Source organism: Onychostruthus taczanowskii, unplaced genomic scaffold, assembly GCF_017590055.1.
Source record: "Onychostruthus taczanowskii isolate IOZ18803 unplaced genomic scaffold, ASM1759005v1 scaffold121, whole genome shotgun sequence".
NCBI lineage: Eukaryota > Metazoa > Chordata > Aves > Passeriformes > Passeridae > Onychostruthus > Onychostruthus taczanowskii.
Window position 1 is genome coordinate 123027 of NW_024498363.1, and position 27179 is coordinate 150205.

Here is a 27179-nt window from a genome sequence, read left to right on the forward strand (position 1 = left end):
GGAAGGAAGGAAGGAAGGAAGGAAGGAAGGAAGGAAGGAAGGAAGGAAGGAAGGAAGGAAGGAAGGAAGGAAGGGAAAATATGTAAGCCAGGGAGAAAGTGGGAAACTATGAGAAAATAAGCCTGCTGGAGGGAGTGCTAGTGAGTGGGCACGCATCAGGGAGATGAGGATAGCAAGACAGAGAAGAAAAGCACAATCAAGAGGGAAAGTTTACCTGAGAGTGGGAAAGTATGTCCAGTAGAATGGCAAAGCACATCCAAAAGAGAGGGAAAACAGTCTGAGACAAATGGAAGGCTCAGGAGAGAGTAAGCAAGAGAGGGAGGAAGTAAGCAATTGAGAATGATGTAGAGAACAGAAGACAAACAAGAAGCCACAAGCATGAGAGTGAGCACAAGAAAGTGGAAAATTCTCAGTGATGGAGTGGCATGTGAGTCACACGCACGGACAGCTTGAGAGAGAGGTAAAAGGATGCAGGGGGACCAGACAGTTGAAGACAAAAGCAAGCAAAACAAGGTGGGTAGGAAGGCCATGGGATGCAGGAAAGGGAATGAGAAAGATGAAAAAGAAAGAGAAAAAAGGCAAACATGAGAGAGGGACAGCAACAGATAGTAAGAAAGCACAAAGTGTGAAGGTGCAAGTAAAAGAGGAAAAATGCAAAAGTGGGAACATGTTAGAGGAAGAGGAAAAACCTATTAGAGGGAGAAGGAAGGCACATCTCAGAAAGAAGGGGAATTGGGAGACAGAAGAGTGAAAAATCAATAGGGAAAGTGAAAGCAAGAGAAAGAGAAGTCAATGGGATGACAGCAGGGGAAAAAAGTGAGGAACACAGAAAAACAGAAAATAAACGTTACAAGAGCATGAACATTCACAAAAACATAAGGGAAAAGCAAACCAAGAGAGAAGCAACATGTGTGTGAGAGGTTATGTATGTGAGAGAAAGTAGATGTGTTTAAGGTTGCAGAAGAGGGCAGGGGTCTGTGAAAGAGAAGGCTGATCAGAACAGAAGCGAAAGCACCTCTACAAGAAGCAGACAGTTTCTTTGAGAAGGGGACAACATGGCCAAGAAGGAGGCAAAGGTTAAGAGATAAGAGGGAATTGACTGAAAAAAGCACACTGCTAAGAGGGAAAACAGGGAAAGATAGAGACAAGTGGAAGGCAGAGAGAAGTCCAGAGAAAGCCTAAGACAAGCAGAGACAAAGGTAGAAGCTACACAAAGAGAAAAAAATAAGAGTGAGATTGGGAGTTAATTATTGGTGAGGAGGAGAGGGAGAGAAAACACATCTAAGACAAAGAAAAAGCCCAAGAGACAGATGGATAGAGAAAGGAAGGCAGTGGGATGCCAAAAGCAAGAAAGAGCAAGCAGTGTAGGGAAAGCACAAGTAAGGGAATTAAACCATGAAGGAGAGGGAAAGTGCATGACAGAAAGTGTCAAAGAGGTGGGAAAGCACATGAGGAATGGAGAAAGTGAAAGAGGAAAAGCAAGGGAGAATGTAAAAAAGGCAAACATGGGGAAAAAACATCATGCAAGAAGTGGAGTGAGAGGCAAAATATCTCTGAAAGACAAGAAAAGCTGCAGGGCAGAGATGCAAATGAGAGAGGAAAAGCCCAATTCATGGAGGTGGAAAGACAGGAGATGGAGCAGAAGAGACAAAGAAAGAGAAGAACAGAGGTCAAAGAGACATAGATTGATGGGGAAGAGGGAGGGAAAAAGAGATGCAGAGTGAGATGGAAAGTTCAGGAGGGAGAGGAATCGTTGGGGGTGTGACTGAGAAGGAGGGCTAGTGAGCATAAGAGAGAGGTACAGTGAGGCAAAGAATGAGACAGCAAATGACACAAGAGGGATAGTGAGAGACAGAAATCTGTCATGAGACAAAGTTCAAGGAGAGACAAACTGAAAGATGGAAATGCATGAGAGAGAAGAATATTTAGACACTATAAGAAGAGAGACTAGGAGAGTAAAATGCTTAAATTGGCACAATGACTGCAAAGCACAAAAGACAAAGATGCAAAATGCATATGCAGGAAACAGTGGCAAAGCACACACAAAGGAGGCAAAGTGCACATGCACAAGAGGCACATGAACACAAAACACTGTGAGGGAGGGGAGGGGAAGGGGGAGGGGGAGAGAGGAGAGATAAAGCACTAATGAGGGAACAACAAAGCATGTGACAGATAAAGCCCACATGAAAGACAAAGTATGTGAGAGAGAAGGCAATAGATGTGTAAAGATGACAACATGCAGAAGGGAATGAAAGATACGTAAGAGGTGAAGTGTACAAGGGAGAGAAAATGCATGCAGGAAGAAACAAACAAGTGGAAGCAAAGGTCAATGCACAAGGACAAAGTGAAAGACTAAGAAAGGGAAGTTCAGAGTTGCAAGGAAAAAAAAGGCACATGAGAGAGGCACAGCATAATATTCAGGCGAAAGGCAGGAGAGGCAAAACATGCAAGAGAAAGCAAGCAGGGAAAGCATGAGAAGGAACATTCATGCAAAAAACATACAGAATCATTTAGGTTGGACAAGACTCTTAAGATCTTTGAGTACAATCATGAACCCAGCACTATCAAGTCCACCCCTAAACCATGTCCCCAAGTCCCACACCTGCACATCTAAATACCTCTAGGGATGGTAACCCACCTACTTCCCTGGGCAGCCTGTTCCAATATCTGACAATCATTTCAGCGAAGAAACTTTTTCCTAACATCCAATCTAAACTTCCCCTAGCCCAGCTTGAGGCCACTTCCTATTGTACTATGACTTGCTGCTTGGGAGTAGAGACTGACCCCCACCTAGTTATAACTTCCTTTCTGGTAATTGTAGAGAGCCTCCTTTTCTCCAGGCTAAATAATCCCATTCTCTAAGCTGCTCCTCACAGGACTTGTGCTCCAGACCCTTCACCAGCTTCACGGCCCTCTCTGGATATGCTCCAGCCCCTCAATATGCATCCAGTAGTGATGGGCCAAGAACTGGACACAGAACTCAAGGTGTGGCCTCATCAGTGCCAAGTACGGGGGGACTGCCCTGGTCCTGCTGGCCACACTATTGCTAATACAGGCCAGGATGCCATTGGCCATTGTGGCCAACCTGGGCACTCAATGTTCGGCTGCTGCCAACCAGTACCCCCCTGGCCCTGTTCCACCAAGAAGCTTTCCAGCCATTCTGCCCCCACCCTGTAGGTTGTTGTGATCCAAGGGTGGGACCTAGCACTTGACCTTTTTGGGTATCATACCACTGGCCTTGGCCCACTGATCCAGCCTGTCCAGATCCTTTTCCAGGGCCTTCCTCTCCTCCAGTAGATCAACACTCCTGCCTAACTTTGTCCCCTTGTACAGGTGACTGATAAAGGTACAGATGAGGGGCAGGCAAAGCAAAGCACATGAGAAAAAAGCAAAGCCTATCAGAGAAAGGAAAATGTGGGTGCAGATATAAAGAGAGAAGAAGCTTCACAGTGAGAGGGGGAAGAGATGTGGGAAAGGAACAACAGAGAAGAGGAAGAGGAACAACTGGAGATAATGACAGAGGGGAGAGAGGAAGAGAAGCCACTGTGTTTTGGGAAGGACTCAAGAAAGCTTGAAAGACAGATAGGAAATCCCCAAGAGAGAGGAAATGCAAATCTAAGAAGGAGGAAAAACAGGTTCCAGACAAGCCAAAATCAGGGTATGGCTGGGGAAAGCTCTACAGATTTAGGAAAAAAACTATAGAGATGGAAAGGACAGAGAACGAGTGGGAAGAAGAAAGCACAAGTGAGACACTGCAAGCTTAAGAGAGGCATAGTGCATGCAAGAAAGTATATCTGTCAAGAGACTGGAAAGTATGCAAAGGAGAAAGTAAAAGATAAAGAGAAAAAGGGAATGAGGGAGGGAATTCCTAGAGAAAAAGGCATGTGAAGAAGAAGGGTGGGAGAGAAGATGAGGATTCAGGTAAAAGGTTTAACATGGGACAGAGAAGGAGAGTGCATGCAATTTGCATTTGAAAGTATCTGAGTGCATGTGAGAGCTGGAAAATCTGTGAGGCATGGGAAAGCATGCAATAAAGGAGAAAAGTTACAAAAGGGAAAGACACAAACAGGAAAAACAAGAGGCATAAGATGCACAAGATAAAGACACAAGAGACTGAACATGCACAAGAAAGCAAGAGAAAAACAAAGCACAAAAGCACATTCAAATGAGAGAGGGAGATCCTTTGCATGCTTGCTAGAGGGAGAAAGTGCACAAGCAATGAGAGTTGCATGCGTGAGAGGGGGAAGCATACAAGGGAGGAGGTGCAAGACGGGAACACTCAAAAGAGGAGAAGTGTGCCAACCAGGGGAAGAGCAGAAAGGTGAGGGAAACAGGCAAGAGAGAGGGAGAAAGGTATGTGAAAGAAGGGGAGAAGTGTGTGAGAGAAGATGTAAAGAGTACATAAAGCAGGAAGAACACATACATAAGAAGGAGCTAGCACAACTGGGAGATGGAAAAAGTAAGAGAGAAGGGGAAAAGCCATGATGGGGATTCACAGAGCCATGAAGTGTGAGTGAAGAAGTGTGTGAGGAGGAAAGTTCATGCAGAAGCATGAAACAGGAAGAAGCATGCTTGCAAGGGGCAGAACCATGAAAGTGACAGAAGAGCACTGAGGAGGAGAGCATGAAAGTGGGGAAGCCCACGAGAGAGAGGTAAGCATAGCCAGGACAGGAAGCACATGCACAAGAGGCATAAAGCAAACACATGAGGCAAGTGGGAAAAGTCTGCATGTAAAAGAGGCAGGAAACCTAAATATAAGGGGTGATGAAAGCTCAGCCATGAGAGATGAAAGCACAGCCATGAGCGACAGGCAACATGCACAAGAAGGGTAAGTGTCTGACAGGGTAGGAAAGCAAGAGGGAGGGGGGCAGAGAGAAGACAGGTGTAGCACCAGACAGAAACAAAGAGAGACACTGACCCAGTGAGAGAGGAGAATGAACAGAGGTATTAAACCACATCCAGGTCCTCAGTTTGATTGGGACACTCCATGCATAAATAAATATTTACTCTTGTAATTCTATGCTTTCCATCTTGGTCTCTCTCCTCAGTCTGCATGCAGCAGTCTTATATTGATGCAAGTGTGAGAGGCAGAGATGTGATGCACATGCAAGTGAGCAGAAGTATGAAAAACAGATGCAGAAGTGTGAAAAACAGATGCAGAGTGAAAGAGAAGGGAAGTTTGGGGTGGAGTGGGGTGGTGGTGGCAAGTGGATAACAAGAGAGGGATAGGGAAGATACCAAACAAGCTAAAGAAAAGGATATAGAGGAATGAGAGGACAGACAGCAAGCAAGATATAATGAAGGACAGTGAGTTAGAGACAGCAGGAAAGCACACAGGAAAATGAAACTTCATTTTATAGCAGCACCAAGCTTCACAGCTTTTCATCTACTATCAGCCGGGTTGACTAATCAAAATTTTCCTACAAAGCAGTGTAGAAAAAACTAATCCCTTTCATACAAGCTTACTAAAATTCTGCTTATTGCAGAATGATGTGGTTTTTGAAATAACACACTGCACGACCACCTATTATTCTGCAACTTTGAGGAAAGTTAGTTTTCCTCTGTTAAGTTTCAGTAAGCATAGTTCAGTAACAACAGGAAGGACTGCCATAAGTTTATTTACAGACACAAAACTTAACCAATCTTTCATTATTATCTTTTCAGCTTTTCAAGTCCTTTTAGAATCCTGCTAACAGCTTCTGACTAGACTGTCATTTTCTCTGAGGATACTCTGCATGCTAACCACCAGAACACAAAACTTCCCCTAAGCTACTCATATCCAACATGGTTAATACTTGTTGTCTTAATATATTCAATAAGCTTAGCATGTATTAACATTTAATGAACTCTTTTGTGCATGCAACTCTGGGTTGGCAGAAAATTACTGTCTTGAAACACAGATGTTCCAAATAAAAATGAAAAACAAATACTGCATCCTTTTGTACAGAAAAGTGGTACTACGTATTTGCACTGTAGGTAGTTGCAGTCTAAAGATGCAATGAGAACATCAACTGAGCTATGTGCTCTTGAGCAAAAGTCACATGAAAACCAGAAGAACAAGAGGAAAAAGACAATTTAACCATGACAACCTCAAATCAGAGCTTGGGGAGAAATAAAAAAGATTTTCAGAACCCTTTCAATTCAGTATTACCCACAAAGAAAAAGTGATAGACTATTTCAATTAAAAAAGTACAGCTGATGTTACTCGAAGTGGTCTCTACCTAAGACTGCAGTTCTGCTGATGAGAACAAATCTCATAGCAATTGCAATAAACAGCATCAGTAAGACCATTTAAAAGCCAAGTGACAAAGTCTCAATGATTTGGGCAGTAGCTAGCACACTGGAGGACAAGTTCTCAATTAGGGTCATCACTGGAAAGTAAACCTCATGTTGGATATGCTAACGCTACCAAAAATTAGATCACAATTTTTAAAGTTATAAATCTATTCAGACATTTATTTTATCTACAGAAAGCAAAAATAACCTAACCTACCCCAAATATGTGTATTCATAAATTCTGAGCACATAACTTTCCTTAACACTTACACAGAAAGTGCTTCAGCTCCTAAAATTGATTCATGAAGTAAAAGGATGATATTTGGTTTGCAGATGGCTTTGAAGTAATTTGTTATTTGTCTATAACAGAAGCAACTCTACTTTGCTGGATTACTTTCCAATTAGAAAATACTTTTCAATACTGAGAGTCATGGCTGCCTGGAGGAAGCCTCATAGGAAAAGTCAGTGTCTTGACAACATTAAAAAGGAATGAATGAATAGGTATCCATCACAGAGCAGTAACAAAGTCCAAGAGAAATCTCCAGACATCGCCACAATGACAGCGTCTCAGGAAAACATAAGTGAGTAGAATACTCTTCCAGCTTGTGGCAATAAAACCCCAGCGCCGTTTTAGCCAACCACTTCCAGATTTCCATGCATATCAACAAACAAGTAGATAACCTTTCTTTCTATTTATTTAGACAATGAGACTGCCACAGTATAACAGATAACAAGTATTACAATTTTAGAGAATGCAGCAGCATATACTCTTAGATGCCAACATTTTTTCAGCTTATACCTTCTTCAGCTAACCTAAATAAGACAGAATGGATTTAAACAGAAGAATTAAAAACTATTTGTATAAAATACTGAAGCGTTCAGTGGAAAATGTTTGGACTGTCCTTCGTCTTTAAGGAGACACTTTCTACCCAGGACTCAAAAAAAAGGTATTGAAACACTCACCACATGTATATTGAAACACTCACTGCATGTCCACCTTATGTCAGAAGGAAAAGTTTTAATGCATTAACATGGGTAGTGAATGGGGGTGTCTTAGATTGCAAATGGGGGTGCATATTCTATCACCAACTGTTACAGGTGGGGCAGTTATCTTCTGTTAATCAGGCAGTTTTCTTTATCTCTTCTATGACCCATCCTCCCTCCAGGAGATATCTTCTGTTAATAGGCCATTGAGAGTCACTGCATGACTGATAAAATTACATCATCCCATTGAGAGACGCTCTACCCAGGGGGAGGAGCCAAGCATTCCTACCCGGATATAATCTGAGATATGGAACACAACGGGCAGCTTTTTCCCACTGGATTCCCAGAGGAGCAGCTATCTTCTTCACTGGATTCTTAGAGGAAGACCATCTACACCACCACTGGACCTTCAGAGGAAAACCACCCACAGGATCACTGCTCCAATAGAACCACACCTGTCACTCCAGGAGAACTGCAGCCACCATTAAACCAGACTGCTACCAACTCCCTGACCCACAGGGTGTCGGTGTTATTTTGTATTACTGCATTTTTATTTTTCCTAATAAAGAACTGTCACTCCCACTTCCATATCTTTTCCTGAAAGGCCATTAATTTCAAAATTGTAATAATTCGGAGGGAGGGAGTTTCCATTTTCCATTTCAAGAGAGGCTCCTGCCCTCCTTAGCAGACACCTGTCTTTTCAAAACAAGACGGGGGACTCAATCAATCAAACACCTTTGGCTGAAGATGGCAAAAGCTGACATGAACTGCTGAAATTCCTTCAGCTAGCACACCTTCTTAATTCTGTTTAGATCAGCATCATAAAAGAATTCAGAGCAAAATTTAAGTTTGCTGTGCCAGAGCTCTACATTAACAAAGTCAAGGCATAAAATTAAAGTTATGCAACTATTAACAACCTCCTGTTTGGCATACATACATTTTTGCTATCTGAAAGCCATTTGCTAATGTGAAAGCACTGTTACAGCTTTTGATATCTGAAGAACAAAACCTAATAGGCATGCAGGCTTCTAGTGCTAGGAAACACCCACCAGTTCACCCTGACACATAACTAACTAAACCAACTAAAACACAGATTTCAATGTGCTGGTAATCTGAAAACTCTCACGATGCCTAACTGAAGAGTGGTAATTACACAACACTCCAAACATCACCCACATGACAATTTTGTTTGGGTAGGAGCTTGGAAACTGAATCCATCTGGAGTGTACTGCACAGTGAGGTCATATAATATAGGTCAAGTTATCCAACAACATGGCCCTGTTCCAGTTTTAAGGACCCAAAACCCCAAAGTTCTATCTCAGATCAGAGCAACAGAGTAGTCACTGTAAAAACTACATTTTATATGAACCAGGTACTCGCAGGAATTTATGCAAGTCACACACAGAACACTTGGTTAATTTCAGGCATCAGTTTAATCAGTACTCCCCATTTCGAAAATAATTTCAAGAGTTATTGCACAGTTTCCATGGAGACTGAACCTAAAGAGTTCTTTCTATTTTTGTCTGTGAAAATCCCTTCACATTTATGCTGCCAAGTTTCTCAGGAGAGCCTGAACGATTAAAAGTGGCAGTAATATCCATGTTACTGTCTATCACATGCCACTTAATTATTTTAGAAACACATTTACCTTTCCATATGAGGAGAATATCTTATAGTTTCACGAGTTTATTCAGATGAAAGCAAACTATTTATGGACTTCCAACTGCATTTCCACAGGAAATGTACTATCTGAACACATCCTTATCTTCTATTCCACCTTATCATACCAGCAAAACACATATGGGCTACATGTATCTAATGCACTTTCATCTCACAAGTAGGCTCTAATGTCTCTCATCACATCTCCACAAGCAAACCGGTATTTTCTGATATTTTCCTAGCCTAGTTCAGTCTAGGAAAAGTGGACATTCATACTGCTTAATGTCTTCACTAATGAACTAGGTGATGTGATTAATTAGGGGGGCAATGTCCCCTCAGCAAGTTTGCACACAATGCACAACTGGGAGGAATAGTTTGTACAGGAGTTGGGTCTGCAGACGAGTCTGCTACTACTCAGGGGCATCTCGACAGGCTGGAGAAATGGACTGACAAGAAACTCAAGATGTTTAACAAAGGGAGACACCAAATTCTGCACCACACACCAGAACAGGCTTGGGGCTGACCATCTGGAAAGCAGCTAGGTAGAGAAGGACATATATCATTCCTGCTGGACAACAAGTTGAGCAAGAGCAAGCAATGTTCCCATGAATCAACCCAGGGCTGTAGTGCAGAAAGTGGAGCCAGCAGGTTGAAGGAGGTGATCTTCCCTCTCTGTTGAGCAGTTGTGATATCACACCTAGGATTCTGGACCCAGTTTTGGGGTCCCCACTACAAGACAGACATGGGTCTATTGGAGTGAATGCACTGAAAGCTCACAAATATGTCTCAGGGACTGGAGCATCTGACAAAGTGAGAGGCTGAGAAAGCTGGGACGTTTAACCTTGAGCAGAGAAAGTTCGGCAGGGTTCTCACCAATGTTCATAAATGTCTCATGGGCAGAAGAAGGTGTACTCAGACTCATCTCACTGGTGCTCAGTGAAAGGATGAATGATATACAACAAACTGCCCTTAAACACCAGAGAACAACTGTTTAAGTCCAAGTGCGGCCATATGCTGGAACAGGTTGTTCAAGAAGACCCTGGAGTATCTCTGCTTGCTCTGGCTGACCCTCCTTTTGACAGGAGGGTTGGACTCCAGACTCAGGTATTCTGTGGCTTCATAAATGCAAAGGGCCAAAAGAGGGAAGGGTATGTATGTGTACTTGCACCTAGGCAATGATGCCCAATGCAAGAAGCTCTGGTAAGCCAACCCAACTGATGCAGCTGTAAATTACATGGACTCTGCTAGAGTGGCTGAAATTAACAAAGCCTTTTTTATCAGGCTTTCCAATCCAGGCCAACCTCCTCAGATGCAACAGCTGTTAAACAGGCTGCAAAATGCAAGGCTCTGCAAAGAATGACACTCCTGAGTGGTTCTGGGCTTTCTCTCAGAACCACAATCAAAAAGGAGGGGTTTGAATTCCACTAACCAAGGCATATTGCTATAAAGCAGTTAATAAGAAGCTTTTATAAAGAACATCCTAAAGCATCTAGCACTTTAAAAAAAAAAAGTTCAGTCTCCCATACGCTTAAGAAAACACATTAAGTAGCCGACCCCCTGCTTTCCGCAGTTTCAGCTTTGGTTCCAAGGAGCAACAAGCAAGTAATAAGAGTCATTTGGACAGCAGTGACAAAGCACAAGAATAAAAAATAAAAAGCATACAGACCAAGTTCTAGGCAGATTAACATAACAATTTAAGCAAGTCCCAGCAGCTAGATTCCAGTCCATATTTATGGACAGTTTCATTGAAGAAACAGCCTTACCAGTTGACCGAAATGAACCTTAGAATGGCTACAGACAGAAGCTGTTTGATGGAATCTACTTACATAAGTGATGTGGGTGTTACAGGCCGTAGCTACCCATTTGAGAGCAGGTTAAGCCAGCTCTGTACCTGGCAACACTACTAGCTGAGATTTAATCTGCAAAAATTCAACCAGGAAAACATCAGAACAACAAGCAAGACTACTGTAGAGGCACATTATTCGAAGCAATACCAAACAAGTACAGACACTGAAAAGATTTTGTCACCAAAAGTTTTTTCGTTATTTTGTTAGAAGAGCTTTCCAAAAACATGCTGTGTGTTATCATTTTCCCTTCAATGTGTGTTAGTGTTCATCACAGTCTGCAGTCTAGGTTTTAAACAACAATAAAGCTGCAGTTCTTTAAATTACAGGAGCTCATTTTTTTCTCCTCCTTCCCCAGACAATGCCACCAAGGCAGTGCTCTCTACTCTGCTTGGAATCCTCCAAGCTCAAACAAAAAGTGCCAGTATAATGACAAAGAATGGAGACTTGGACCACAAAAAAAAAAAAAAATTCAACACAGCTGTGAATTCTTAAAACAGCACAGAGCTATTTTAAACAAATCACAGCAGAGGTATAAAGGAACTGGGAAAAACAGGACATTGAAAGAATGCAAGCAATACCCAGATTCATGGGTAACATATTTACCAGAAGACAAATGGCAACACTTCTTACATGTACAAGTTCACTATTTTGTAAAACAGAGTGAAAGAATGGAGAACACTTGAAGAGTTTGGATATTGTAAAAACATATTGACTGAGCAAAGCGGTAACTAAAGCTAAACTGGGGAGCATTAGAAACAGAGTTAAAACTCAGTTTGGTGTCAAGTCAGCAGGTAGTAAGGAAAATTCAGGAAAGGCCTTTCTAAGGTTACACAAATCAGACATCAATAATTAGTGTACTCCACATATACTCCCGCTGAAGCAAAAAAATGAACAGTGTGAATGAACAGAGAAAAGCCTGGCTTTCAGAAGTATTATATTCAAACACCAGTACTCAGACCGTATCAATCTATTTAAGACCAAAGACAACTTCAGGGTAGCTGACCTCAGACTAAGAGGTAAGGTTCTACAGTGAGTCTCAATTTACACTAAGTGCATGAGTAGATCAATACAGCGGCCCAGCACTGGTCTGCATAAATCCACAGCAACCAAGAAGAGACTGCTAGACGTCTTTAGAGAGCCACATAGCAGACAGGCAAATCAGTGAAAAATGGTTAATCTGAATACCTTTTAAGAAGCCTGTTAATCCAGAAAAATGGACACAGTGACTGGGCACAAATTTAGTCTGCTAGAACAGGTCCCTCCTGGCTCAAAAATCTCCACTGGTCTGTGCAGCTTGGTCAGCTGACAATCCCATCTCCTTACACCTTTAATGAGCCAATACAAGCACAGTGTAGGCACAGCCCAAAGCAAAAGGAGCAAGAAGAGAGAAGGAGAAAGAAGGAAAGGGAGAAGAGAGAAGCAAGAAAACAAAAATCACTGACAGGGTGAGACCAGATGACAATATGTAGATGAAGGGAGTCAGAGGTTTACAGATGTTGACAAGTAAGGCAAAAAGTTGTGATAAACTAAATACTGTCTAAAATCCCACCTACTGAGCCTACTGCAATATTTTTACAATCACTAAAAAAAAAAAGTAGATAACAGAGAAAAGACTCTGAGATTGTAAGAATTTTGTCAATGTCAAATCTGTTAAAATTCATGAAATTTTGGCATTTGTACATTGATATGATACAACAACTCCCCTATTTAAACATATTGTATCACTCAGTTTAAATAACCTGAATGACGAGTAAAAGCAATTTCAGAGAGTCCAATCTGATTTTATATGCACACTCCTAAATTACATTAGCATTTTACAACTGTCTTCTTAAAATTCCAATTCCAATGCAATAATTCATTTTACTTTAACTCATCCACTACACAATATACCCGAAGAAGTACAACTTAAGTTTGAATTCTATTCTTATACTTTAAAAAGCCCTTCTCAGGTCTCAAAAGGTTTCAAGAAAAATGTTTTTAGGCAGAACATGCTACCACAAAAAGAAAAAAAAAAATTAAGTAATTTAGAACAGCAAACTGAGAACTCATTAAGAAACAAAATTAGTAAAATATACATGTGTTCCCAAAGCAAAGCTTCTGCAAATAAAATTGAACTGGAAGAGTTAGGTGAACTTATACTGAAAAAAGTAACATGCATTTTTTAAATACAAAACTAACTTTCAGGGAAAAACATAATGTGAACATATATATTTCTTTGAAAATATATATGCTTCATGGATGGTGTTTATAACTGCAGCGCATAGAGGAGCATTACTTTAGTTCAAAAATTATTACCTGCTAACTTCAGAACTCAAGTAGCACAGCAGATGGATGGCCCAAAGGAAAGGTCCCGCATATGTTGCAAATGCTGTGAGGAAGATAGCTGGTATCTCCACATAGCTGTCTAGTCCCACAAAACCTGCTGAAATGTCCACAGTAGCAATGCCATTTGAATTTCCCTGAAATAGGGATAAAATAGTAAATATCCAAATACCTACAAAAATACATTTTAAATACATTAGAATAATATTAATTATTGCATCCATTAAGGACTTACTCTTTAAATTGCTTTACAGTACAGCCATATTCTCTACATCTGAATTTCAATAACACAGCTTGCCAAACAAGTGTTTTTAATTAAAATTTACAGATTAACAAAGGCATAAACAGCACGCTACTTTGCGAGTCTTATTTCTTCTGCAAATGAACATGTCTATCGTTTAATAAGTTACATTAAAAAAAATTAAAATAAACAGCTCCACTTGCTGATTTCAGATACATTAATGAAAAAGATGCATCTTTTTTGTCACACAAGGTTAGAACACAAGATTTTAGGTCTGCTGCCTAAAATTACACCAAGAATAAATATTTCTTGCCCTTAGAGACACCAGGACTCTAATTTAGAGCTGTAATGGAACATTACATCGCCCACCTGCCTGCCTCACGGCACAAGTTCCTGCATGTAAACAGATTAAGACAGGCAAATTTAGAGAGGTTTCTCCTTCTCAAGTCCCTGCACCACGTAAGATTGCATTGAAATAGACCAGAAGTCAGTCTAGATAGCCTGAATCATCAATAAAAGGCATTTAAACCTACCAAGAGAAACACAGAAGGAATATACAGCAATTAAAAGTATCAAGAGCTGTCAAAGTCTGGTATGTTTTACCTAGTTTTCTTTCCCAGTGGCCAGAATCACTAAATAACAAGAAACAATGTAAAAGTGAAGGAAGTGTTTTCCATTGAAAATCTAAATACCTAAAGTAACAAAGATACCCTATGATTAAAGCAGAATAGTTCTTAAATTAACAGGTCACAGATAGGTTTCCTCAGACTAGTGAGAAAGCTCTTAGATATTTACATATTTTTGCTGTACCTTGAGAAACTGAGAAACTGTTTCTACAACACTGATCTTCTAACAGCCATCAAACCCTCTTTTTCCACCTACAGAATCCCAGAACAATACTAATGTAAGGACTGTCATCACCAATATCCTTAGACTCAATCCCAGAAGAGCATATGAGGAGTGGTAGCTCCCCATTTCCCTCAAACCTGACCTCGGGTCACCTTAGTGACTGCAGTCCTCTTGAACTGCAAGTTAACCCAGCAAGGAAGTGCTATTATCAAATATATACTTCTGTCACAAAGCCCAGAGCACACAGCGAAGCATAAAAGATAGGCAGCTCTTTTAGGTACATAACTAACGAGGCATCAGCAAAAAAACCCTATTCCTGAGAGAGCTCTAAAACCTAAGAGAAAATAGGCATCTGTGTTGATGGAACTATTCACAACTCATTATGAGTAGTCACCATCCCAGTCAATCTCACCATGAAGAGCTGTAAGAGGGCTGTATGGTATGGAGTTTACCAAGATATCATACAGTAGAAAAATCTTCACTTAGGACTGTTAGTCTTCCCCATTTTGACTTTCATCATGCACCACTGTAGTAAATCACTGCACCAGCGTAAACAATTATTGTTACACATTTAGTGCAATGTCCAGCAATGCCAGGAGCAAAGCACAGGACAACTAAGGACGAGCAGCTAAAAAAACAAAAAAAACAAAAACAAAACAAAACAAACAAACAAAACAAAAAAAAAAAAAAAAAACAACCCAAAAAAAAAAACAAAACAAAAAAAAAAACAACCCCACGTCTGTGCCCTAGAACCTGTAATATGAGACTGGAAAAGAAAGCTGTAAAATAAGACTACTTCTCAGGTTTAACCAGTACAGACTGAGGTCATGGCAAGAGCAGAAAGTGTAGCACTTTGAGCGCTGAGCAGGGCGCTGCTTCTGAATAAGCTAGAGTTTGACAGAGACAGGTATGGAGGGAACCTGCTCTCTTTTCCTCCAGTTCCTGGCCACAGCAGCAGGTCTTTTGCCTACCACATCTACTTATTTTTCATTGTCCTTCTCCTCTGCATGATGCATACAGAGTAGAAAAGCTGAGACATCAGGTGATCCTTCTCGTGTCATGAGGAGCTAAAAGGTCTCTTTACACTGTTTAATCCACATGCACATGGTTGATCTTTAGCATCCTGGGGCAACTCCCCATGCCACTATATGTGAGAAGAAGCAAGAATAAATACAACACTGCAGTGCATGTCACTGGTCCTGCAGAACTGGTGCAGGCAAAAAGATGTACTTCCCTATGGAAGGTAGTCAAGGCAAGTAAGGAACCAGGAGGAAGGAACTGGTTCGCCTCCTCAGCTCCCTGAGTCCCTTCACCACAGGGCTCACTCCATCTGTCTTTGACTTTGTTTAAAGTGACACAGCTGTAGAACAAGGACACACACAACTCCAATCACACTGTAAAGTGTCCAAACATCTTACTCCTACCGTGAATCCGCCGAGCCCCATGGATACTACTGTCACTGTTCTACTGGAAAAGCCCTGGTGAGTAGTAAGAAGCATTTTTTCTTCAAGTTAAATATCTTTCTCCAAGACCAATTCATGTAATTACACTGAATTTTCATAGCTATAAATTCTAATGCTCCACACAATAAAAAACTGACAATTCAGAATACCTCCTTTTATTTTAACATATCACTCTAGTATTTCAGAAAAGGTTGGTCAGAAAGGTTCTGCTGTCTCTAGAGAGACCTTGGAGGTTTCAAGACCCTAAGCCATCTCGTTTGACCTCACAGCTGACACTGTTCTGAAAATGGGACTGAACTGTGAGCTTGTTGAAGTCCTTTCCAATGTAAGTTATCCTCATTATACAATGCTTTGAAATCATAACAAGAAAAAGTTAAAATCACTTTAAATAGTCACTCAGTCCATGTCTTTACTTAAAGGAAAGTTGAATTAGATATATATAATTCTAAATATACAAACCTATTCTGGTTTCCTCCAGTGACAAAAACCACCAGAAACTGAAACTGTATTTTTTTCTCCCATTCTGCAGATATACTGCTCTAAGCATGGCAACAAAACTCCACAAGACTAATAAATAAATACATGGAATTTTTGTTCATTTATGAGCATTCACACAAGGAAATTAAAATATTTTTAGCAATACTTACAGCAAAATACGTTTTTTATGAGCTAGTTTATTCAAGAGAAAAAAACCAAGTAATTTATTTCTATTCTTACTGCATTTTAAGGACAAATAGTAATGATAAAGATACAACATACTTTTGGGAAATGGCTGCTGAGTTACGAGACGTGGACAACTCAGGGCTTAGGAAAAAACAATCAATCATTCAAGCTCATTGCAAAATTCATCAAGAGACTCTCAAGCTTGCAATAATATCCTGATAAATAAGTAGTACTCTGACTAAATGTATTAATTTCATTTATTTTTGACATTACAGGAGTATTTTAAACTTTGCTTCACTTCATCTTTTCACACAAAGTGATAAATCAAGCAAAGGCCTTTAATTACTAAAACAAGACTGGAAAACAAATTGGGTTTACCCAGCTCTACATTAATAACACAGCACTTTATCCAGACAATCTCTAAAAACCTCCAAGCATGAAGACTGCACAACCTGTGTGAACAACCTTTTCCTCTGCTTATTATTTACTATTTGCACTTACTATTCTTGCTAAAATGCTGGAAAAATGACATCACACATAGCCTTCCCGTTTAATTTACAACTGTTTAACAAATTTGCCTTTTAGATCTAAACTGCCAGAAAGCAGAAAAGGCCTTCCTTTGGTTCTGCAAAGGAAGGTAAGCTGGGAAATGAGTGTGAAAACAAGGCAGGTGAGAGCAGTAAGAGAGGACTCTTCAGTGCCACGTCCAGGTCAGGGCTGGATCCAGAGATAATGATGAGGGCTAGATGCAGCCCAGGGACTGCAAGTCTGTAATGACAAGGCAAGTCCAAGATTAGGCCAGAAAGCCCAACCATCAGGTCCAGGTCCAGAGGAGGATCAAGAAAGTTTAAGACAGGCACACACATACCTGCTTACACAGCTGGCATACAACACAGGCAGAAAAGCATCAGATTAAAGCAGAACCAGAATGGAAAGAAGAGCCAGGCCTTCCCTTCTGCTTTTCTCCCATCAGCTCCTCTCTCCATCAAGGACATGTCCCTGAAGTCTGCTAACTAAACTCTGAGACAGGAGATGCACAGACAAAATGCAGAATGCAAAACCAAGTGTAAGATCAAGGTATTTGTTTTCAACCTGTCCTGGATTGCCAAGCAAATTGTATTCTATTTGCCATCTGTATGGCAGTTGTCTTCTGTTAAGTGGGCAGTTTTCCTTATCTCTTCCACACCCACTCCTCCCTCTGGAGAGACATCTGCTGATAACAGGCTATGGAATGTCCCTGCATGACTGATAACAACTACAGCACCCCATTGTGAGATGCCCCGCCCAGAGGGAGGAGCCAAGCATTCCTACCCAGGTATAATCTGGAGATTCTGGAACACCAGCACAGCTTCTCCACTGGACTGCAGGAGGACTGCAGCCACAATTCCAATTGGACTGCTACCAACACGATGACCAACAGGGTGTCAGGTTGTGTTCTGATTCTGTTGGTGTTGTTTTAGTTTACTGCATTGTTTATTTTATCTTTTTATTTTCTTCCCTAATAAAGAACTGTTATTCCTGCTCCCATATTTTTGCCTGAGAGTCTCTTAATTTCAAATTTATAACAATTCGGAGAGGGGGAGTTTACATTTTTCCACCTCAGGGGAGCCTCCTGCCTTCCTTAGCAGACACCTGTCTTTCGAAAGCAAGACATAGCCCATCCTTCTTTTTTTTTTCTACTTACACACAAAATCAAAAAGTTTGCTTCCACACCCAGACACTTCATTTTTTCCCCCATGTTCATCAGCTATAGCAATTGATTAATAAAAAGTAGTATCTGTTCCTGTCAGCTTTGCTTATTGTGTACACTTGGGATTTTTGCAGATCTGCTTCCATGAAGTCTTGAAGGACTCTACAATACTTTTTTGAAAGAACAGTGCCTCATTCATTAAATATGCTACCCTGAACAAGGCTATTTTTACTATCATATTCAAAAGACCATCACTCACAATCCACACTCAGCAAGACAGTTACTCCTTTAGTCATTATGTACCATACCGTCTACCAAGACTTAATAAAGACTCAGCAACACGGGCAATTCCCATTTACTTCATAATCACACCAGGATATGTGCAAAAAGTAGTTCTCCAAACCTCTCTCCTATTTACAGATGGAAGCATTCCATATTTCATTTATTTTTCTCTTCTCCTGCCTCATTTAGCCAGCACAGTTTAAATTTAGCATCCAATGTGATCTACATCACCAGTGAATTTCAGTGGTATTCAGTTCTTGTATTTCAACAATAAGCCTGCCATTTTTTTGTATGCTACATTAGATCTTTATGTCTCTCTGGAAATTAAAACCTTAGCATCAGTCTGAACTCAGTAAGTTTAATACTGAAGCTCTAGTGACCACAAAACTTGGAGAAACAAAGTAAATAAAAAAAAATCTACGCCAACAGTACATATCATACCTAATAATACAGATAATACAGTTGTGCTTCCTTCACATCCCTCCCCTAGAATTCTAGCACAGGCATTGCTTGCTCCTGAGGCAGTAAACAAATGACCATCTGTTACCAAGAGTGAGCAAAACAGAGGTCAATACTGAAGGGGAGAATTTGATGGACTGCTCCAGCAGTAACAGCCCAGCTGTACTTCCTTAATGTTTATTCAGTGTCTCAGAACAAACCACACAAGCTCTGTCTAAAAGACAACCCTGTCCTAAGTCAGTCAAAATGTATGAACTCAGCACTGATGGTCATGAACAGGACAGGTAGTTGCCAAACCTGGGACACCTGAACTGTACTCAGTAAGAACATTGTCACTTCATGGGAAGGCACAGAATAAGGTGGGGATCTGAAAGTTGTCATCAAGCGAAGACCTTCCTGGTTTTCCCACAAGGTAAAGGAAAAAGATCAAATGGCTTATTCAAACAAGTATAATCTGTTACTAAATACTAAACCAGTATGGGTACATACAGACCTCCACCCTCCATCACTCACTTAAGGAAGAGCTGGAAAATCTACAAACCATGCTGAATCATCTCTAGCTTCACCTGAGTCATTTGCCTATGGTACTCTCGAGATACATGAAGAAAGCTTGAGTGCCTGCATTTGTCAAAGGAGGTGTGAGTAAACAGGGAGAGGTTACCTCCATATGTTTGGGAGACTGGTGTCCCAGTGCAGGGTAGATTTTTTTCCAAATCAGGTACACAAAATAGCATAAATATTGGTAAAAGCCCACCTGTTGTATGTCTGGTATGGATCCTGCATCTATAGTCCAGTGACTATAGATGGCAGTCAATTATCAACATAGAGTTGCCAGTTAATTATGTGTCATTAATAAACTAAAGAAAATTTCAATCCTGATTTTAAGATGCACAAATTGAGCACTTTTCCCTCTGCAACAAGTCATTCATACTCTAGACAGAACTCAAAGGAACAGGAAGAAGATATTTAAATATATTTTTTAAAAAAACAATAACGAAGAATTCAGTTTTGTATGTTGCCAGCTTTTTGATTTTCCCAGATCAGAATGCCACACTGAGGAAAACAACATAAAAGGGGCATGAAATTACACATCATTTCTGGAGGAAGTTCCTTTCATCCTTGGAAATATGGACCCAGACTGGAAAAACTATTCTCAGAATAAACTGAAAGAAATTTACAAATCGAAGAGAGAGCATTAAGTAGATTTTGAAGCACCTTTGTAACCTCTGTAATTTATGAACTACCAGCTCAACCATTCTACTTTTCTATGCTAACATTCTGCATATCAGATAATTGCTTTTCAATTCTGAAATTAAAAAAAAAAAAAAGAAGTCCCTTATACCCTTGCATGAATTCATTTGTTTCTTTCCATACCTTCAGAACCGCTTTTTCATCAGAGAAAAAAAGAACAAGCCAACATTTAAAGATGGGTATTTTGGTCTAACTCTTAATCTCCACCCTAAAAAGGCATCTAATATGAATGTACTTACAACATCTCTAAAAGAGAACCAAAAACTTTTCCTCTAAGGGGGTGGGGGGGGTTGGGAAAGAAAATTCCATCTGACTTGACCCTTAAAAGTTCTTTTTTCACTAGAATAATTGATTTCTCTATTTCTGAAACATTTCTAAGATGTTCTGAAAACAGAAAAACAGAAAGAGAAATAGAGACAATAGAGGAAATCCTTCCTGTTCTATTATAATTCATTTGTAATTTTAATCAGTCTTGGGAATTGTGAATAAGCACACACCTTAGTTTTTTGTGGACAGACACACAAAAAAATTTTAGAAGACTGTTAGCATGTTCTTCTGAAATTGATACTTTTTAAAAGGCACTGTGCTAAAACAACTTAAGAATTCCCCAAAACTTTTGCTAAGCCATTGCTAATTCAAAATAATCTTTTCAAAGCTAGAGCTTTGGGATGTGTGATGGGACACAAAAAGGCAGCTTCTTATCTGGGCCTGTTCTATTTCATACAAAGTAGCATGAGAAACAACATGAGGGAAAAAGCTTTGCTGTGCTTCTAACAAAAGATTTGGTAAGTAACTATCACCCAGATCAGATCATTTTCCAGATCTTACAGTGACGGGAGATTCACAAAGACCCATCTAGAAATCTGGCTCATAATAGAGCAATGGAGAATTTCTCATTTATGAGATTTGGATGCTGTGACTCAGCAACATGTCTATGTGGAATAAATTCCCTTGTCAGACCTAATTTTTCAAATATACTGAAGTTCGCTGAAATCTGTATCATACTGGAAGTTATTATTTCCAAAGGAAACACTTCTAGAAGAAATGTCAAAATTGCCAGCAGAGTGATAGGGCCTAGGCAGATGCTCTGAAACTGCAGGATGTGCAATAACACAATTTGCAGTCACGTAAAATGGAAATCACTTCCAGTCTTCTGAAAATGAAAAAATTCCTCAACTGCAAGTTGAAATTGCAAAACATTCATCATGAAAAAGAGCAGTCTTCCCCATAACACCAGTTTAAGACCACTACAAAGCTGAAACAGATGTTACTAGATCCTGTTATCTTCTATAGGTCTTGCATAAATATGTTTTTATTGGTGTAGGAAAACCCCTTTGACACAGCACAGCAAAATGGAAAGATGTATCAAGCTCTTGATATTCCAGAAATAAGATGTTGGAACTATGTTTACAACTGCTTCAAAGTTGATGTAAATTCTTCCAGAAAAGTTAGTCCAAAATTTTTGGCATCATTCAGATCAGAAAAGACACCGCATTTAATCTGCCATATTATACTTCCAAAACAAAACTATTACTTTAAGAAGCTTTTGTTTTCTTTTCCGTCATGCTATACTGATTGAAGATACATGGGCTACATTTATCTAAGGCACATTCACCTCACAAGCACTTTTAAGCATCTCCCCAGGCAAACGGATGCAGTCCAGGCTAGGAAGCTGGACACTCATATGGACTGGAAACTGCTCAAATGATGAGTTCACAGGGCTGCCATCAGCAGCTTGAAGTCCATCTGGAGGCCAATCACTAGTGATCAGCCACAAGGATTGACAGTGGGGCTGATACTGTTTAACATCTTTACCAATGACCTGGCCAGTGGGCAGAGAGTTCTCTCAGGAAGTGTGCACACAATACACAACTGGGAGAGTGGCAGATACCACACGTGGGTCAGCTGCCATCAGAGGTGCCATCAGAGGCACCTCAACAGGCTAAAGAAATTAAATGACAAGAAATTCAGCAAAGGGAAATGTCAAATCTAGCACCTGGGGAGGAATAAAAGCATGCCTTTGGTGACACTGGGAACTAACCATATGGAAAGCAGTTTGGAAGAGATCAGCCAGCCATTGTCCTTTTTGTGTAAATACCAACAGCATCCCAGACTCCATTAAGGGCCTCCCCAGCTATATAAGGGAGATCTCCATTCTGTCTAATAAGCAGTGAGACCCACATTCTGTGCAGTTCTAGGCTTGCCACCATGGAAAAGCCATGGGTGTGCCAGAAAAAGTCCACTGAAGCATCACAGATGACGATGGCAGGAACAAAGCACATGTCATACAAGCAACTCTTGTCTTTTTACTCTCAAGAGGAGAAAGATCAGCAGGGATCATAACAATGTGCATAAATACCTGATGAGAGGAAGTACAGAAAATGTAGCCAGACTGTGACTTTCTCAGTCACCCAACAGTGACTAGCAAAGGGATGAAAAGCAATATGCAGAAACAGAAATACAAGAAGTTAATAAAAAGCCTTTTTTTACTAGCTAGAGTGGTCAAGCCTTGGATCAACTACCCAGGGAGCTTGCAGAGTCCTCACCCTTCTGGGTATTTGAAATAGAGAATGGACACTGTTCAGACCAACCTGGTCTGTTTGACCTGCTGATTCATGTCAGGGTTAGGTTGGACTAAATGATCTCCAGAGACATCTTCCAGCTTCAACTCTCCTGTAATTTCATGGTCCTGTGAAATTCTCAGCCAAGTGTATCAAGAATTCAACATCACTGAAAATATTTATGAACCATTAGCTGCTTTATGAAAAAATCGGAACCATTCTTTTTCAGTCTCATTTCCACTAGGATTTTTGTGCCAGCCTCCCCACCATTAAGTTTTTGGTAGCTGTTTTTGTTTGGTACCTCTGTACAGAGATGGCTCTGTCTTCAGCATTTTGCCAGCTGCACTAAGGGGTGCTCTCAGAAGGGTGTAATCAAAGCTGACTGCCTGAATAGTAACATTCAAAACATGCAAAAGACACTCAAGCAAGACATGCTATGCCCTCTGAACAGGAAAAGTAGGTACAAAAAGATGAATCATGATGATCTTACCTGCATCAGCAGTTCCCTATCTGGACACATACCACTCTCAATCAAGCCAACCCTCTGCAGTTACAGTAACCTAAGCTTGACCAGAGTTTCAACGTCCCCAGCCATGGCTCAGAGGTAGTCAGTGGAGGTCCCACACTGAAATTCTGCAAAACCCACCTCTTAAACCTGATTCCCAGGTTAATAAATGCTCTCTTTAGACAGCCTGCTATGCTAAGGTTCCATCAACAATGGAAGTAGAAAGAGCCTTTCCAGCTTCAGGGCAAAGCAAAGTTTTTGTGGAATTGCAACCTTATTTGCAATGCAGAAACTAGGTTATTGAAGTAAGAAATCCTCCTCAGGAAAGAAGGTATCATTTGATATAATAAGAAAGAAAATTAGTTCTGGTTCTCATAAGAGATATTACATGCCACAGCACCTTCTTTCATTCTTAAACAGTATATAGACCTATTGTAATTCTCAATAACCAGTGACAAAAGCCACCTGTCTTTTACTGGTATTAATCAACTCAGATAACATTTTTAAAGTAATTATCACCTGAAAAATACTTATGAGGCCCATTAACAGACCAAAATCATCCTGGTATAGGTCTCTGATCATTGTAACACTTTTGGAAATCTACAATGAGGATAAGACACCAAGGTATGCATCTTTCCCTGCTGCTGAAAACTAAATATTAAAGCATTTAGAAACTAAATCCTTCTGAGAACTCAGTAAACTCTTCCACTGTAATATTTAGTTAGCATTTTATTTACAATGGACAATATTTCTTTGAAAAACTATTCCATCTCCCACCTCTGCAGCAGAGACAGTATTCAGCTTACCTGAAAATAGAAGAAAGCTTGGCCAAACCAGTAGTGCATGATAGTAATCTGTGCTGCATCAAATTTCAAAGGTAACCAAATATATTTTGTCATCATTGTCTGAATCAGCAAACAAAACATCAAGACTGGTAAATTGTGAGGTCTAAATAGAAGAGCTGCTAGCAGAACCAATCCACTATATACTTCCCATAATCCTGTGCTCTTCGTGCTGGAGTCTGCAGAAATAACCTGTGACTTTAGTAAATCTTTAGTGCCAGTGAAGACTATGCCAAGAACAAAGACATAAACAAAACGAGCTTCAGTAATCCCCCTAAAGAGAAAATAAAATTGAAAAAAAGTTAATAAGTAAATATACCAGGAAGATTGGTTACTTACTAATACCTACTTCAAGCCTTTCAAGAGAGGTGAAGACCAACCAGTTCTGACAAACAGTTTAAATCCAATGTTAGTATTTTTGAATACTAAGCAATTCCATTACAAAAAAAGTATGTTTTAAGTTGTAAGTATAATTAGCACTTACACTACCTTCAAACCACTTATAAATTCATTTGCCTCTTAATTTCCAGTGAAAGCCAGCTTCTGAAGGAAACACAGCATATTGTCCAAAAAAGCTGACAAGAAGAATCAGTAAGCTTAAAAACTGTGACCTGCAATCCTTCAATTCTAGAAGTGCAAGGTCTGAGAAACTAAGACTAGAAGGGACTACAGCAAGTCATCCGATCCAACCTTCCTGCTCAAGGCTGAAACAGGGCCCATTGCACAAACTAGAGCACATTGCACAGTATTGTGTCTAGACAGTTCTTGAAAATCTCTTGTGAGGGAGACTCCACAACATCTCCATGCGATGTGTTCCAGTGTCGGGTCACCCTCACAGTAAGGAACTTCTTCCTCATATTCAAGTTGAACTTCCTGTGCATCAGTTTCTGCCCATTGTCTCTTGCTCTGTTGCTTGGCACCACCCAGAAGAGCCTGGATCCATTCTGACACCTTTCTTTCAGAGACATTGCTGAGGTTGTCTCAGTCATTCTCTTCGCAAGGCTATACAGGTCCAGCTCCCTCAGCCTTTCCTCATTGAAGAGATGCTCCACTCTCCTAACCACTTTCAGAGTCCACCTCTCAACTCACTCTAGGACCCCCATGTCTCTCTTGTCCTGAGGAGCCCAGAACTGGACACAGCACTCCAGATGTGCCTCACCAGGGCTGAGCAGAGGGACAGGATCACCTCCCTCAACCTCCTGGCAATGCTATTCCTAAGGCATCCCAGGATCCCATTGGCCTTGGCCCCCAGGACACACTGCTGGCTCATGGACAGCTTGTTGTCCATCAGGATCTCCAGGTGCTTCTCTGCAGAGCTATTTTACAGCAGGTCACCCCCGTTCTGTGCCCAACTCTCCAGCCTGTTGAGGGCTGTGTAGATGTGCCGTTCAGCCAAGACCTAAGTGTCCACTCATCCAATCCACACTTCTTGAGCTTGTCTACAAGGGTATTGTGAGAGAGAGTGTTGAAATCCTTGCTGAAATCAGGGTAGACAACATCCACTGCTTTCCCCTTGTTCATCCCTTTATTTGTTTCATTACAGAAGGCAGTCAAGTTGGTCAAGCACGATTTACCTTTATTGAAAGCCCATGCTATAGAACACTCAAGTGCAAAAGTAAGGTATGGAAAAGCAGCTCTCTGAACTACTAAGCACTTTTGAAACTAAGAAGTAGCTAAATGAGCGTGGCTTGTGCTCTGCTAGGTGTGGCAAATCCATCTAAAAACAAGAGATGGTGCATTTGGAGATTTTTGTAGCAAAAAATATAGAGTATAACTACTAGACTTTCCTCATATTAATTCTTACCTGATTGGCTTCTCATCTGTCAAAGTGAAAAGACACTTCATGTGACTTAAAATTAAGCACACACCACAAAAATTCAGAGCTGGTTACCCAAAAACTACAATTCTATTTGTAAGAATGTAATTCCAACCTAGAACATCCTATCCACCTCATCCCCTGATAGCCAAAGTGTTCAACACCTTGCTGGAAACAGTTACTTATCTGCCGATGAACTTACTTTGAAATATCTTTGCCACCATGTTGCCATGGAAATGCAACATTTCCAATAGCTGCCCGGTAACTGTAAACTCCCAGGAGCCCGAGTGCCATAGCAATTTTTGAAACCAGGGAGCATCTTCTTTGAACCAGAAAGAAGATCATAAGAAGGGAGACTGCAGCCAAGAAGGAGAGCTCAGATTTATGTTCAGAGCTGGGGGAAGAAAAAAAAAAAAAAACAACCAACAAACTTTGAAAACAGTAATTAGTGCTAAACACATTTGATAAAGCCTTACCTACTGCGGTAGTCTGTTATGTTACACTTTGTTCTTCTGTAATAGGTTTTAAATATTCCTTGTTATAAGTTTGTAATGGTTCATTCCATGTACCCCTTTGGTTTCCCTGATGGTTCAGTCCTGAGTTGTTTACCCCAAGATTTTCCCACCAAGTGTATGTCAATCCCCCCGTCTATTAAACATAGCACAGCGTTTTTGTTCTGGAAAGTTCTCTGTCCTTCATCCTTTCCTCAAAGCAAGACCGGATTGCAAGGTTTGCTCCCTCCCCTTGTTGGCTCTATTGGATAGCCCTTACCCTGTACTCCTTCCTATTGGTAAAAGGTTGTGTATTCCCCTTATTCCCTCCCCTCCTTAAAAGCAGCTTCCTGCCGTCAGTTATTGTCACTTGTCCCTGACTTCTCTGGGGAAATAAGCCTTCCTTGGAACTCAGACAAGTGATCCCTCTCTATTCCTTGGCCCTGGTGCCCTGTACTGGGTTGCTGTGGTGTCACCCGTGCCACAGCCGCCTGCGGCAGGGCGCTGCGAGTGCCTGCATGCACCAACACCCGGAAAGGTCTCCGTGCAGATCTGGGGACGGCCTCTGCCGTGACTGCCCACGGTCTCGGGGAGTGAGCTGGCCAGAGAACATACTCCCTGTGACCGCAGCCCGCAGTTAGAAGCTGCAGCACTGTATTAAACAAACTGTATTAATTATTAATTAATGCAGCACCTAATTAATCACTGCAGTGGTGTCTGTTATGAACTTTCTAAAAGGTACGGTAAAATATTTTAGTATTTTTAGAAAAGCAGTTTTATTAATGAGGTTTTCTATTCAAGCATGCATATTAAAAGTGTAATTATTGTGTTCCACCATATGGTAGTTATTCTGCTAATTATATGAAAACTGAGTTGCATATTGCATAATGGAAAAAGGTCTACTGCTTTTAAACTAGAATTTTGTTATTTATACCTTTTGAAAAAGTGTGTTTTTCTTATACTACAGTATTTCATTTT

General features: G+C 40.6%; 1 protein-coding gene across 2 annotated transcripts in view; it reads right to left on the reverse strand.

Annotated features, from left to right (window-relative positions):
- Window positions 1-27179, reverse strand: part of PIGG (phosphatidylinositol glycan anchor biosynthesis class G) — a 74427-nt gene that overhangs the window by 9375 nt on the left and 37873 nt on the right. For both annotated transcript variants that reach the window (XM_041395942.1, XM_041395941.1), the window contains exons 10-12: window positions 25913-26104; window positions 23859-24168; window positions 13062-13225 (exon numbers count right to left, since the gene is read on the reverse strand). In XM_041395942.1, the coding sequence (XP_041251876.1) occupies window positions 13062-13225; window positions 23859-24168; window positions 25913-26104 (666 nt within the window). The remainder of the gene's footprint in view (window positions 1-13061; window positions 13226-23858; window positions 24169-25912; window positions 26105-27179) is intronic.